This window comes from Pecten maximus, chromosome 14 (assembly GCF_902652985.1).
Source record: "Pecten maximus chromosome 14, xPecMax1.1, whole genome shotgun sequence".
NCBI classification, from domain to species: Eukaryota; Metazoa; Mollusca; class Bivalvia; order Pectinida; family Pectinidae; genus Pecten; species Pecten maximus.
Window position 1 is genome coordinate 33783321 of NC_047028.1, and position 16622 is coordinate 33799942.

At 37.7% G+C, this 16622-nt stretch overlaps 1 protein-coding gene across 3 annotated transcripts; it reads left to right on the forward strand.

The window, feature by feature from the left end:
* The first annotated feature begins 11 nt into the window (after positions 1-11).
* Positions 12-11778, forward strand: LOC117342063 (replication factor C subunit 4-like). 3 transcript variants are annotated; one of them, XM_033904037.1, is made up of 11 exons: positions 12-101; positions 232-382; positions 1825-1903; positions 2255-2334; positions 2836-2955; positions 3551-3620; positions 4666-4860; positions 5112-5237; positions 6360-6440; positions 8046-8162; positions 10945-11778. In XM_033904037.1, the coding sequence occupies exons 2-11, from the start codon at positions 258-260 to the stop codon at positions 11035-11037; spliced, it is 1086 nt and encodes a 361-aa protein (XP_033759928.1). In that variant the 5' UTR covers positions 12-101; positions 232-257; the 3' UTR covers positions 11038-11778. The 3 variants fall into 3 exon arrangements, with proteins under 3 accessions (XP_033759928.1, XP_033759930.1, XP_033759929.1); XM_033904039.1 differs by having other exon boundaries at positions 4666-4763; positions 5132-5237; XM_033904038.1 differs by having other exon boundaries at positions 39-106.
* The last annotated feature ends 4844 nt before the right edge of the window (positions 11779-16622 follow it).

The window sequence follows — 16622 nt, forward strand, 5'->3', positions numbered from 1 at the left end:
ATCAGATTGGAACTCTCCTATTTACGAAGATTTGTTGTTAGTCTACTTCCTGTTTATTTCATTCGGCATTACTTGGCGGGAAATATATTCTGGAAACACTGGTATTGTATGTTTCAATGTATATGTTAAAAACGACGCCTTTAACTCTAAGAACACATTAAAATGTATTGAAATAAAACAATTAATAACGTTAATGTAAATTCAACAGTTTTCTCTTCGTGTGTATTGCAGAATACTGTACGAGAAAGAAAGGCAGTATGCATGCATTTTTGAAAGGAGGCAGTGCTGCTTTAGAAAGAGCCAAGGAGAAATCAGCTTCTTCCAGTGCTGATAAAGAAGAACAATCTAAAAAGACCAGACAGGTTCCGTGGGTTGAAAAATAGTAAGTACATCCAAAAGATCATCACTGTCGTATTAAACAACGCTGACACTCGCTGTAATCGGGTCGGGGAAACCCCGAGATCGGCGTATAATACCTCGATCGGCCTATTTAACGTTATACAAATACAAAAATTAAATTTATTTGAGTGCGGGAAAGAACTGAAAACAGATGCGGTCTAGGACCTATATGGCCTATGTTATAATGATGGTAGTGTTACTACGGCGGCGATTGTAACATCAAGTTTCTAAGTAGCCACTGCTTCCATTAAACATATTTCAGCAAAATATTATTTATTTTGTCATAAATTCATGCGACTTGGATAGAAATTTAAAAAAAGATGAGTTTAAATTGATTTGAGCTATTTTTAGTAACAAATCCATACCTCAATCGGCGTATAATAGGCCGATCGAGGTATTATACGCCGATCTCGGGGTTTCCCCGACCTGGTAATTGGGGGATCCAGTTTCAGAAGTATCAATCAAATCGGTTTATTTTGTATAGTGATGATTGTATTTAAATTAGATGGTGTCAAAAACATATAAAAAGACGTCAGTCTTGGTCCAAAGAGTCAAATATCATTTTTGGGGTAAAAAAACATACTTTCAAGCCAAGGGTCTTTACTAGTCCTATAATATAAGCTTCGAAGGTTCATATCGTGATTTTTTCATTATCAGATATTCACATTTTTGTTATTTGTCGAACCTCAAAGTCATATCGATAGTTGCGTATTATACCCAAGTTGGTGGTTTTCCCCAAAGTGAATATGTGCATAAATATTGCCCATAAAAATAATTGAAAGTTGCACTGTGTGACTGTTCTATATTAGTCACATTATAGTAATTGTGACAATAGATACTAGCCACAATATATACCACATGGCTAGAGATAATATCTCTTTTAATTAGCTCAATTGGTTCAGCAAATGACTGGTAAGCCAGAGGTCCCTAATGTAATTAATTGATCATGCACTTTGTTACATTGACCGTGCCGGCATGCCAGCATGTGCATAAGAAAGCGAACCTAACACTGTGGTTCTTTCAATTGTCAAATTTTTTATTGCAGATAAAAATCGAACATTTTAAAGAACTATTATTTTGTGCTATATAGATGTTTTATGCACAAATTACCTGGATTTTTGATGATACCTCTTGTATACACCTGTACCCACGGCAGGTTTGTCTGGATTTCTACAATTTACTATATTATGTCTCCACTCCCCCATATTGACATTGACTGTGAGTTTATTTATAGTTGGATGTGAATTGTCAAAAGAGAGATAATGAAAGCAGCAACCAGTCTGGGATTTTAACCCAAGGACTCTTAACACTAGACATATTGAATTGCATTATTCACTAGATTGACTAGTTTAGTACATACTTGGTTTGTTGTAACTTGGCTATTTTGTTGATGCCAGATACATTATATCTAACTACACTTTTCAGCCGACCTCGGAGTGTGGATGACGTAGCTTACCAAGATGAAGTAGTGGCGGTCCTTAAGAAGTCTTTACAGTGTTCTGATGTAAGACCTGTAATCAATCAAGAACTGTCAAATGCTTAAGACTCACTGTATTTTCAAATTATTGATTATGATAAGTTCTCAGTGTTTTTCCTGGTTATTTTTGAAATCACCAAGTGGGAATTTTATGTGCAGCAAAATTGTAAATAAAGTATAAGGAGGAAAGTGGGATTTTATATATTGCTGGATTTTACCATCACACAAAAAAAAATACCAGATTTTACATTTAATAAAGATTCTTGGGATCTAAGGACATATGAAACTGAAATAATGTAGCTAGTGCTAGTTGCATATGAAAGTCAGATTTGGATGTACCTTACCAAAAATTTGTGAGTGTATGTTTGTGGTTTCCAGCTGCCGAACCTCCTTTTCTATGGTCCCCCTGGTACAGGTAAAACTTCAACTATTCTTGCTGCTGCCAGAGATTTGTTTGGGTAAGTTTACAGATCTTACACTAAGACCTTGAAAATGGAAATTATTTTCACTGAAGTTGCAGGAGATGTATTTGTTATGTTGTTTTTAAATACTTATCCCATATATGTGCAGTTTATTTATTTAATTTTTTTTTTTTTGAAAACAAAATATAAAAAGGTACCTGTGTATTATGCACAAGTACAAACTTTAGTCAGCATTTATTGCATTTTGAGAAATGTTACTTTTCAATGAGATTTTGATCTTGTTCCTGTATCAGGCTTAATGTTATAAATAATGATGAAAGTCTAGATCTGAACACCAGATATCCGTTGGGTTTTATAAAAACCTACCTATTTTCCTTTGGAGAAAGGTTTTAAAATTGATATACCCGCCGGGTTGGTATTATTATGGTCCCATTATCCAATTTCTGGATTTTTTTTTGGCACTGAAGCTTCCTCCAATGCCACAGGTTAACCATTGAATGTAAAATAATGAAAAAAAAATATTTTGTTAAAATCCAGGCCAGAAATGTTCAAAAATAGAGTTTTGGAGTTGAATGCTTCTGACGAGAGAGGAATTGGCGTGGTTCGAGATAAGGTGAAGAGGTTTTCACAGCAAACAGCCAGCGGTACACGACCAGAGTATGTATGAGATGTACAGCAAAGTTTTCCAGTGTCTAATGTTTCTATAATAATTTGAATCTGAAATATATGTCAATTAATGTTGGTCTGGTAAATTAATATCTATATAAGACCGTCAGTGCACCATTCCACATATCACACTCCACATCTCACATTCCACATATCACACTCCACATATCACACTCCACATCTCACACTCCACATCCCAAACTCCACATCTCACACTCCACATCTCACACTCCACATATCACATTCCACATATCACACTCCACATCTCACACTCCACATCTCACACTCCACATCTCACATTCCACATATCACACTCCACATCTCACATTCCACATATTACACTCCACATCTCACACTCCACATCTCACATTCCACATATTACACTCCACATCTCACATTCCACATCTCACACTCCACATCTCACACCTGACAATGCCATCTTATACCTCCCTCTGGGCCATTTCCAGGTTATTTTAGTGTCCAAAAAATGAAATAAAATTGAATTATAGATTTTCCAAGATACTGTGTAATTGAGATTTAAACCCAAAATAATGGTTTTTCTGTCAACAAACTTTTCATGTTTCAGTGGCAAACCGTGCCCGCCATTTAAAATCATTATCCTGGATGAAGCTGATTCCATGACTTCTCCTGCACAGGTATGCTACAAATTCAAAGGTCGACAGGAAACACTTCATTAGGATTATATTTCACCCTTCCTAAATAACAAATTATTCTCTCATTCCTTATTTCCAACGTCACAAATAACTATTTTTCTTTTGAATGTATGCGTAAAGACAGTGAGCCCAACATGGGAAACCATTCAATGGTCCAATTTATTGGAGAGCGTTGTTTATATGTTTTGCCTATAGGATAACCGTATTGATTTTCTTTTGAATGTTTATAGTCAAATTTCACAAAATGCAATTTGCTTTTGATGGATTTACAATTACAAGCTCATTAATCCTGTGATGGAGACCGAAAGCATAAAATAATATTCATATTTTATACATATATTATACATAGGCATAAAATATTATACATATATTATACATATATTATACATAGGCATACAAGATTATAGATATATTTCCAGTGACATTCCAGAAAAAGTAGGAAATGTCTGTCAGTAAATTTTATGAAAGGCTGTCCATAGACAGTGAATCTTTCAATAAAATGACCAAAAGAGTTTGCACAAAAACTATAGGATCCGTAGAGTTAGCAGATTCATGTTTAGCACAGGCCTTGAGAAAGCCTTGAATTTCACTTTGGACCTTGAAAAGCCTTGAATTTCATTCTGGACCTTGAAAAGCCTTGAAAATCTGTCTACAGCCTTGAAAAATTCTTGAATATTAAGGACTCATTCGGAGAAGTGAAACCCTGGCCACTGATCATTTGGATTCAACTTTGTCTATATATGCTACCTCCCCTACAGACGTTAATAATTACCATGTCAAATTTTATTTTAATCAAGTGGATAGTTATAAAAAAATTTTTGGTTCTGTTGTTCCCTCTCAAGTTGACTTAGATGACGGGTAAAATGGGCCTTTGAAATTTGATTAGGACATTGAAAAAGCCTTGAAAAGGTGTTGAATATGGTTCGACATAATCCGTATTAACCCTGAGGTTAGGCCTCCGAGGTAATCAGGCTTTATATTAATGGTATAATTCATATAAAACTTTTGTTTTTGTTGATTGTTATAGGCCGCTCTAAGAAGAACAATGGAGAAAGAAACCAAGACAACACGATTTTGTCTGATCTGTAATTACGTCAGCCGAATCATAGAGCCTATCGCTTCCAGGTGTGCCAAGTTCCGTTTTAAACCATTGTCCGAGGATACGCTGACAAAGAGGTTAAAGGGCATCTGTGACAAGGAAAGCATCAGCTGCGATGACGAGGTATTTCCTTATAAGGATAAAGGGGATATTGGAAGATTTTCTGCGGAATATTACACTGAAATCATTGATGTTTATGTCATAAATGTTTTACTTTTAAAATACCTGGTTAGAGTCGTAACTGTTCATATAAAGGGATTCCGATCAGTGAACCTGATACACAAGTGTTTTAAACATTGAATATGGTACATTTGTGCTTGGAACATTAGTTTTAGTATGATTAATTAAAAATTATTTTTAATTGTTTTTACAAGGGGATCAAGGCTCTGCTAAGAACATCTGAAGGAGATTTGAGAAAGGCTATCACATATCTACAAAGTGCTTCAAGGCTTAAAACAGAGGAAACTATTACAGAGGCTGACATCAACGAAATAGCAGGGGTAAGTCAGACATAGCAGGGGTAAGTCAGAAATAGCAGGGGTGAGTCAGACATAGCAGGGGTGAGTCAGACATAGCAGGGGTGAGTCAGACATAGCGGGGGTGAGTCAGATATAGCAGTGGTAAGTCAGAAATAGCAGTGGTAAGTTAGACATAGCAGGGGTGAGTTAGAAATAGCAGGGGTGAGTTAGAAATAGCAGGGGTGAGTTAGAAATAGCAGGGGTGAGTCAGACATAGCAGGGGTGAGTCAGACATAGCAGGGGTGAGTCAGAAATAGCAGGGGTGAGTCAGACATAGCAGGGGTGAGTTAGAAATAGCAGGGGTGAGTTAGAAATAGCAGGGGTGAGTCAGACATAGCAGGGGTGAGTCAGACATAGCAGGGGTGAGTCAGATATAGCAGGGTAAGTCAGAAATAGCAGTGGTAAGTTAGACATAGCAGGGGTGAGTCAGACATAGTAGGGGAAGTGAGGCATAGTAGGGGAAGTGAGGCATAGCAGGAGTGAGTTAGAAATAGCAGGGGTGAGTTAGAAATAGCAGGGGTGAGTTAGACATAGTAGGGGTGAGTTAGAAATAGTGGGGGTACGTTAGAAATGGCAGGGGTGAGTTAGAAATAGTGGGGGTGAGTTAGAAATGGCAGAGTTGAGTTAGCAATAGCAGGGTTGAGTCAGTAACCTAGGGGTTGACAGAGAAATCACACCCTGGGGTTGACAGAGAAATCAAACCCTGGGGACTGACAGAGAAATCACAACCTAGGGGGTGACAAAGAATTCACACTCTCGGGCCTAGCAGAAAAATCACACCCTAGGGGGTGACAGAGAAATCATACCCTAGGGACTGACAGAAATCATACCCTAGGGGGTGATGAGAAAAATCATAACCTAGGGGGGCATAGAAATTACACCCTAGGGGGTGACAGAGAAATAACACCCTAGAGGTTGACAGAGGAATCATACCCTAGGGGGTGATGAGAGAAATCAGACTCTTTTATTTAGCAGTGACAGAGAAATCTTTGACAGTGATCTGTCTCTCTTAGTAAGGTTTCTTTAATGATATGATTTATATAATTGCACTAATATATTCATAGTTTACAATATCTGTAATCAACTTTGATGGATGATTTGCAGGTTGTTCCTGACCAGACCTTGGACGACTTGATTGTAGTGTGTAGCTCGGACTCGTACGAGAAACTGGACGCGGGCATACAGGTATGTAATTCATCAAACTATGATATACCAGGACTTCTATTGCATTTTATATCTATGTGGGATAAAAATAACATCCCGTTCTTGCAAAAAAATATGTATTTACAAACTCACCTGAATTTGTCTGGTCCACATAATAGACAAATTCTGTAAAAAGCTGATGGTGCATTAATCTATTTTTAATAAGAAGTTAAAGAAAAATCTAAATTAATTTTTAGAAAATCCTGTTTACGAAATGGTTTTTGAAATCAGTTAAGTTCTAGATGCATGCAATGGATGAACTAAGTAAGGAATTAAAGTGTTTATAGAATTTTCTTCCTCGTTATTTTACAACATTTCCTGAATACGTTGTGTCAACTTATATAGATCACTCGTGTTTTCCTGGAGGAAAGCACACAAGGGGTCTTAGTATGGAAGGAAAGCAGAATACCAGTAGTCTTAGTCACATGATCGGGCAGTTGACCACATTCTCTTTCTCATCCGATCGGGGAATCTAACCCTTGCACTCGACATACAGTGGGAGTAACTCTTTCACATCCGATCGGGGAATCCAACCCTTGCACTCGACATACAGTGGGAGTAACTCTTTCACATCCGATCGGGGATCCAACCCTTGCACTCGACATACAGTGGGATTAACTCTTTCACATCCGATCGGGGAATCCAACCCTTGCACTCGACATACAGTGGGAGTAACTCTTTCACATCCGATCGGGGAATCCAACCCTTTCACTCGACATACAGTGGGAGTAACTCTTTCACATCCGATCGGGGATCCAACCCTTGCACTCGACATACAGTGGGATTAACTCTTTCACATCCGATCGGGGAATCCAACCCTTGCACTCGACATACAGTGGGAGTAACTCTTTCACATCCGATCGGGGATCCAACCCTGGCACTCGACATACAGTGGGATTAACTCTTTCACATCCGATCGGGGCACTCAACATGCAGTGGGAGTAACTCTTTCACATCCGATCGGGGATCCAACCCTTGCACTCGACATACAGTGGGATTAACTCTTTCACATCCGATCGGGGATCCAACCCTTGCACTCGACATACAGTGGGATTAACTCTTTCACATCCGATCGGGGAATCCAACCCTTGCACTCGACATACAGTGGGAGTAACTCTTTCACATCCGATCGGGGATCCAACCCTGGCACTCGACATACAGTGGGATTAACTCTTTCACATCCGATCGGGGCACTCAACATACAGTGGGATTAACTCTTTCACATCCGATCGGGGGATCCAACCCTTGCACTCGACATACAGTGGGATTAACTCTTTCACATCCGATCGGGGGATCCAACCCTTGCACTCGACATACAGTGGGATTAACTCTTTCACATCCAATCGGGGATCCAACCCTTGCACTCGACATACAGTGGGATTAACTCTTTCACATCCGATCGGGGAATCCAACCCTTGCACTCGACATACAGTGGATTAACTTTTTCACATCCGATCGGGGATCCAACCCTGGCACTCGACATACAGTGGGATTAACTCTTTCACATCCGATCGGGGAATCCAACCCTGGCACTCGACATACAGTGTACACAGGGAGTAAAGAGAGCTTTTATTATCTTCCTGACAGGGTCTGATTAATGACGGTCACTCCGCCTCACAGGTCATCACACAGATGCATGAGAAACTGATAGAAAAGGAGGACCTATCTGACAAACAGAAGGCAGTCGTCTTTGAAAAGCTGGCGGTAAGTGAAAGACTGCAGAAGTATTTATACCCCCCCCCCCCCCCCCCCCCCAAGATGTTAGGGGGGTAAACTGGAATCAGGTTGTCTGTCTGTCCGTCCGTCCTGCCGTTCGTCTATCTGTAGACACATTTTGTCCGGACAACTCCTCCTAAACCGAAGGACCGATTTCAATGAAACTTCACACAAATATAGAGGACCATGTGTTTATTTGCATCTCACTTTCTTTTCCTCAAAATTATGGTTGCTATGGCAACTGGTCACCATAAACATGTTTTCCGATAAGAACCATAACTTTAAGTTTGTTCGGACAACACCTCCTAAACCGAAAGGCTGATTTCTATATTTCTGTATCAGCTCAAAACGTGTCAATAAAATAAATCGACAGATTGTCCGACTGATGAGAATTAAGTTTTTGGATTGCCTACTAAAATTATGAAGGGCACAACACATATATTCTAATGCTTAATGTTTTAGCATAGAATTAGTAAGTGCAGTTCCTGCCAAATTTCTGTCTATGTAACTTGTAGTGGTGTTCTGATTAATCGAGTTCGTCGAGTATCACTTGTTTGAGACGTTTGATCAATTAATCGAGTAAGAAATATGTAATCGAGTTTCGTCGGAAGTGCCCTACTTCAAGTTTTATGAAAATATATTCGCCGATTTCAGATAAACATCCGCAAGTTCAGCTTGACAATGTCTAGGCCTACAACACAGTCGCTTGCGGGAAATGGTTATGCTTGTATCATACAAAATCAAGCGTCGCAATAACTGGTACAGTGTTGTAATACTAGGAGGAATGCAAACGTACCGATGACTAAGATTTTGTTTGTGAGAACATAAGCGACTAGCTATGGAAGCAACGTCAATGTATACGATCCTTCTTCCTGGTAAACGCACAGGGTCTATTTTATGGAAACATTTTGGTTTTTAATGAAAACAAGAAGCATTAGGTCTGTTAATTACTGATACCTTAAATATGACAAAAACTATTTATAAAATGTGCAGAAAGTCGTATTCCTTCAATGGTAAGTCACAGTTCTACTTTTGTTTTCAAAGTATATTAGACTTTCGATAACGGATGGATTAAAAGCATTTTACAGCCCGTGCAAAAATTTCCAATGAGCTAAATACTCCAATGAACAATCCTTTTGTTGTTGTTTTTTATGTGTTGGATAAAATTATTAAAAAAACCAATTTTGGTTCATTTTTATCTGTGTAATAAACAAATAAACACACAGGAAGATAGTATGCATGTAGCTATATAGGTATAACAGTTATTAGTTACTGAAATTGTTGTTGAAAGCATTTCACAAAATATTGAGACATGAATACAAAATATACATTTGGAAATTAATCGATTTTAATCGATCATCGATCGGTTACACACAAGTGATGATCGATCACAAAAATTCAACCGATTCCCAACACTAGTAACTTGATACCCGTGCCTATGTATATGGACATTTCAGCATAATATTGGGAAAACAGGACGTAGATCACAGACTATACCAGTCAGGTTAGACAGAATGTTGAACTATTCTAGGTCAGATTACACAGGATTTTAAGGATGTCAGAATACTCATGGTCATTTTAGACAGGTTTCACTTTACACAGAAATTAATTAAAGACCTGAATGCTGTAGAGATCTCTGTAATTTTTTTTATAAGAAACATAAAAATTTGTGGCACTATGGCTGTTACTAGTGTACATTTGTGACTAAGGACACGTTGTGTTAAATTGTACCCTGAATGACTTTTCTAACCGGCTTTTATCTGTCGTCATGTGTCCCTAAACAATTTACAGTTTTAACTACTCAGAAACCCCTGAACCAAATTCAAAAACGTTCCATGGACAAAGCTCAACTAAAATTGTGAATTATATGGTCCCCACCACGCAGGGGACCGAGGGTCAGGGCGGCCAAGAGGGGTCAAATTGATTGAAATTTCAAAACTCTCCTCAAGACCTAAATAAGGTAGAATCAAATACTTTTCATAGATGTAAGGGTCTTAAGGTGCTTTACCAAAATTGTGAATTTCATTACCCTTGGTTTCCTTGTTTTCCTTTGGGAAGTGGGCAAACATTACAGATGATTGTATAGGAAAATAACATTTTTGACTATCAATTATTTGATTACTATTGAAATACATTCTTACTTAATAAACATTATCAGCGTTGGGTGACAGTTTGATGGTATGCACATGTTGGCTCTGACTGACCCCCAGGGACTGATGTTCGGGGTCAAAACAGTTCAAATTAACAGAAATTTCAAAAAAACATTAATTTTGATCTTATGTTTCGTCTGTGTCATTTGTTTAACTATACCAATACAGCGGATATATTACACACTTGTGACATCACAGCTAGATAGGTCATTATCTAGGACATATGACATTCGCGTATAGGTATGCATTCCACGAAATTGCACATCTTTCAAAAACAACACAATATTTTAACATTGGCCATATCCCTGATATTCAGGATGCAATGAGGGGCCGCGGTGGCCGAGTGGTTAAGGTTTCCCGACACTTCATCAATAGCCCTTCACCACTGGGTTGTGAGTTCGAAACCTACGTGGGGCAGTTGCCAGGTACTGACTGTATGCCGGTGGTTTTTCTCTGGGTACTCCGGCTTTCCTCCACCTCCAAAACCTGGCACGTCCTTAAATGACCCTGGCTGTTAATAGGACGTTAAACAAAAACAAACCAAAAAAAATGAAGATGCAATGAATGTGTTTCCTACACAAGTAATCAGAATGTTGAGTTATTTGTTTGTTGTTTTCCAGGTTGTTGACAAATGTTTAATGGACGGAGCTGATGAGTATCTACAGTTGATGGCTCTCTTTACAACAATCATGCACCAAGTCTGTCACGGATGACCTGGCTTATATGATGTGTAACTGACAATTCCACAGTGATACAGTCTGTCACTGATGACCTGGCTTATATGATGTGTAACGGACAATTCCACACTGACAAAGTCCGTCACGGATGACCTGGCTTATGTGATGTGTAATGTACAATTCCACAGTGACAAAGTCTGTCACGGATGACATGACGTATGTGATGTGTAACGGACAATTCCACAGTGACAAAGTCCGTCACGGATGACATGACTTATGTGATGTGTAATGTACAATTCCACAGCGATAGACTGGAAACTTTCTATATTGAGGCTAGTTGTAAAGAACATGGACAGAAACTGCCTCTCTGCATGCTATGTTGCTTTAGAATGGCCACACCCAGTGGTTTATTCAATGGAATGTTGTTATATTGAAATCACTGGATTATAACTGGATGTTTTAACAAATTTAATGAGATATGTACAGATTTAATGTGACAACTGAAGCATGTCCATTAATAAAAAATTACATTTTCACAGATAGCAGAGCCGGTATGTACCAGCGAATGTTTCGTAAATAACATGCCATGATTATTTTGAAGAAAAAAAATAGTATGCGGTAAACAACTGTTTTATGTGAAAGACTATAATGCCTGAACTTGTTTACATGTTAAAATATTGTTAATATTATCAAACAGGCCTTTTTATAAGGCTGTGTTCATTTTTGCACAATCTGATACATAAATATTTTTTTGGAATAAAACTCAGGACAAAGAAATAAGTTGCTTTTGGTTTTATTAGCTCACCTGCCCAAAGGGCAAGTGAGCTTATGCCCTGGTGCGGCGTCTGTCGTCCGTCCGGCCGTCTGGCGTCAACTTTTTCATTTAAACAACTTCTTCTCAATAACCAAGAGGCCCAGGAACTTCATATTGGGCCTGTAGCATGCTGGGATGAAGGGCTACCAAGTTTGTTCAAATAAGTGACCTTGACCTTCATTCAAGGTCAAATGGGTCAAATAAGCTATAATCTTCAAACGAATTCTTCTCAATAACCAAGAGGCCCAGGGACTTGGTATTGGGTCTGTAGCATGCTAGGGTAAAGGGCTACAAAGATTGTTTAAATAAATGACCTTCATTCAAGGTCACTAAAGGTCACATTGTTCAAATAGACTATAATCTTCAATTGACTTCTTAATAACCAAGAGGCCCAGGGACTTGATATTGGGCCTTTAGCATGCTGGGGTAAAGGGCTACCAATTTTGTTCAAATAAATGACCTTGACCTACATTCAAGGTCACAGGGGTTATATCGGCTTAAATCTGTAAACAATGATTTTGCGATAGCCAAGAGCCTGCGAGACCTGATATTAGACAAATAGAATGCTGGACTAGAAAATTTATTAATATGAATAAACCTAGCTTACTATGATACTTGAATAAAGAGATAACCAGCATAGTATCTGTAGAAATGACCTCAATCAACTTCAGAGTTGCTGTAGAGCCAGGTGAGCGTTACAGGCCCACTGGGCCTCTTGTTTAAAGGCCGGGATGGGGTATAAAAGGGAGACAACTCAGGAAAATGGAGGAATATGCAAAACTTTGGCTGCCTTCACTTCAGAGAAGGATTTTCTATAAATTCATGTTTTTCAATAAAGCTGATGTTACTAATTTTGTTGGGGATGTAGATTTTCTTGTAAGGAATCTGAATATGGTAATGGTTTTCTTTTTAAAAATCTAATTTAGTTTTAATCCTGATGTAAAATGTTTATTTGCCAATGTTGGAGGCTGTCAATCAAATTTGAAATTTGAATTTGCCTCCCCAGAAGTTGATACCGGAAGTTTACATACACAGCGTTGCTATGACCCTAGCTACGCATGCTGAGTAAACAAAATCTCCTACCTTATCAACATTTTGGCGGCAATGTCCCGAAACTAGATCCCTGAGGTACATATATGTTACAGGAATGTACATTAATCCAATTATCTCACACTTTTCCTAAACAAATATGTATAAAGCAATAATCACCAGAGTTAATCTACTCCATCAAGAATTACAGTCTAGAATAAGTATCACACAGGTTCTCTCGGCTAGTGATCAGATTTAGTCCCACAAATGACCCATGTATGGAACACCATCTGGATTAGGATACCAGCTCCTTACTAATTGTACAACACAGTTAGGCATAATATCACGTTTATGCCACACAAGTTTCTGTGTTTGACTTTTCCTCTCTAGAGCTTGTTTTTTTCTTTTTTAAGTATTTAGCATCTTTCCAGACTTGTAACCCAAAGCCTTTTGTACATTTCTTTCCTGCAATGATGATTCCGTGCATGTTGTGTTTGGTTTTCAGTTTCCCACCATATCTGTCTGAAAGTTTTGTCTGTGACACATGGTTGACTAAAACAATGAGTACGTCACTCAATTGACAGCGTATCTTTTGTAATAATAAATTCTGCATATTACTAGTACTCTAGTTGAGATGAATCGCCGGTTTCTTCATATTCCTTTGACATATTATCAGGCTCTGTCATTGTGGCTTTACATCTGTTTTCAAATTCATCACTGGCAGTAAAATTTTCATTATAAACACTTTCCTCTTAATCCCAGTCATAATGTGCAAACAAACTAAAGATAGTGTCTCTCTGTTCCTGGTTCACAACTAAGCAGTATTTTCTTTCCTTGGCCATGTTTATCTTGCCACACCTTACAAGTGACTGAGAGACCTACTGAGAATATTTCCCTCCAAACACTCCCCAGATTATATCTGTTTGACCAGTGAGATGGAGGTCAGTGTTTCCTGTTGCATCATAACATGTGTTTGGAATAAGGTATCAAATTCAGTTTTCTCAATATACCATTTACAATACAAAGGAATCCTTGAGCAATTATAAAATGAAAATAGGCATGAAATAAAGTTGCCCTATTCTATATCCAAAATTTATCAACTACATGTATCAAGTTATCTGACATCTACTGTGGTCACAAAGCTAGGTGTCCTAACAGCTATGAAATGTATCACACTGACTGCACTGGGATAGCCTGAGTAGCGCCTAATTGTAAAACTAACCCCAACTTCAATGAAATTGACTTGACCTAAGGGGTCAACTTTTACTCTTAACATATACATGTACATGTACACAAATATGTCTGACGATATTCGGTTGATTGAAAGAAAAACTATAAACCCCCAACACACAATTATAGAAATTCTGTTTGGAACAAATTTATAAATAATTTATTTCAGTGATATAAGCTATACATGTACATGGAACAAAGGAATACACACGTGAGAACATTCATATTGTGATTCAGTGAGCATCTGAATGTGACTAAGTGGGTTAATAATTTGTGATTATGGTATAGGCATATATACTATATTTCAGGTTTTATTTATCCTATTTATTCAGATATCTAGTATTTTTTCAGATAATTATTTTCCAGAATGCTAAATACGGTATAAATTGATATCTGTCCCTGACAAATATTCAGATATAATTTACATGTTTGAATTGAATACTGAAAAATGTATAGTACATAATAATAATAGGTACCCTATTCATAAAGATATCTTAACTCATTTATGTATAAGAAAAATAAATGTCTGTATTTGAAATAAAGATATATTTAATCAAATAGGGGTTTTTTTTGCATGTAAATAGAAATGTCTGTTTAATTTGAATATTTCTAAATAAATATGCAGGCTGTATCAAATCATAAATGACTGTAGTGCTTCTGTATTGCTGTGACCATGTACACACGTGGTTTAGGCCGATGTGGTTGTGTTTACAGCAGCAGCAAAGGCTGTTGTAGCCCCTCCTACTCCCTTATCGGCTTAATTGCTAACCACCCGGTTTTTTTTATGTAGGTCATCCCCGGCCTTTAACTATGTAACCTTGAATGAATGTCAAGGTAATTTATTTTTAAAACTTGGTAGCCCTTCCCCCCAGCATGCTACAGGCCAAACATTAGGTCTCTGGGCCTGTTGGTTATTGAGAAGAAGTCGTTTAAAGATTTTAGCCTTTTTGACTCCTTTGACCTTGAATGAAGGTCAAGGTTATTCATTTGAACAAACGTGGTAGCCCTTTGCCTCAGGATGCTACAAACCCAATATCAGTTCCCTGTGACTCTTGGTTATTGAGAAGAAGTCATTTAAAGATTTTAGCCTTTTTGACTCCTGTGACCTTGAATGAAGGTCAAGGTCATTCATTTGAAAAAAACTTGGGAGCCCTTCACCCCAGTATACTACATGCGAAATATTAGGTCTCTGGGATTCTTGGTTATTGAGAAGTAGTCGTTTTAATATTTTAGCTTTTTTGATTTCTGTGACCTTGAATGAATGTCAAGGTCATTCATTTGAACAAACTTGGTAGCCCTTCAACCCAGCATGCTACAGGCCAAATATCAACTCCCTGGCATTCTTCGTTTTTGAGAAGTCGTTTAAAGATTTTAGCCTTTTTAACCCATGTGACCTTGAATGAAGGTCAAGGTCATTCATTTGAACAAACTTGGTAGCCCTTTACTCCAGCATGCTACAGGCCCAATATTAGGTCTCTGGGCCTTTTGGTTATTGAGAAGAAGTTGCTTGAATGGAAAAGTTGACGCCGGACGGACGGCCGGACGACGGACCTTCAGGCAGGTGAGCTAAAAACAATGATCAGTTGATGTAATAAAACACTTAATAACATCCAATAGCTGAAACCAAGACAATCCCCTGTGTCCCGACCAGCAGCTAGAAACCAGTCGACTATGAAACGTTGACACCGACACTCGTATGCATTGTTATTTATACTCTTTGTGTTGTGATAAACCTTGTATATTTTCATGTACATGTATAAGACTAGTCTGATTCTTAGGTGATCATTTATTTCATATCACAGCGAAAATGTTTTTACTTGAAATAATTAATATTGTCAATATAAGTCATGAGATTAATAAAATACCAATATTATAATATATTTAAAACTCTTCTCAATGATAATTTGGACTATATTCCAACCGATGAAAAAGGATTTTCATCACGTTTGTTTTAAGCCAGACACAACATTTATATAAAATTAGTTCCCATTTATTTAGCCAAGGTAATATTAAAGGTACAAAGGTACACATACAAGCGGGACAGATAAATGTCACCCGATCAGTAGTCTATTCAACGCAAATTGTATAGATGTACAGTCAGTCAGAAATTGACAAAGGGATCAGTCTGTCTTGAAACTTTGCACCGACACTCGTGTGCATTATTATCATATGTATACTGTTAACATGTATACGTGGGGCGGCGACATATGTAGTATTATTACATGCACTCTTTGTCGATAAACAAAATTTGATTTCGTCGAGCGAGAAATTAATTTCGTCAAATAAACGTAAACATGATTTTCGCTGACACAGTCAGTCTTGACAAAGAGACAAGTTCGTACGCATTGTTACGCATATTGTTTATTGTTTTTGTAAAGATAATCCTTGTATATATAAGGCTATAGTCTATTTTGGGTATGTGGTTGATTCTTAGGTGACCATTTACCGGTGTAAGTGAATGTTGATTAATGCTTTTAATGTAAGTCATTACATTACTAAAATACTGATGCTTTAATATTTTTAAAACTTGTGTAGTAGTGCAATGAGC

What these genes read in the sequence shown, in the direction of transcription:
- LOC117342063 (XM_033904037.1), top strand. Translation starts at nt 258, where the DNA reads ATGCATGCATTTTTGAAAGGAGGCAGTGCTGCTTTAGAAAGAGCCAAG. An exon ending in GCTGCCAGAGATTTGTTTGG is followed by an intron (nt 2,335 to 2,835) that starts GTAAGTTTACAG and finishes GTTAAAATCCAG; the next exon opens with GCCAGAAATGTTCAAAAATA. An exon ending in GCATCAGCTGCGATGACGAG is followed by an intron (nt 4,861 to 5,111) that starts GTATTTCCTTAT and finishes TGTTTTTACAAG; the next exon opens with GGGATCAAGGCTCTGCTAAG.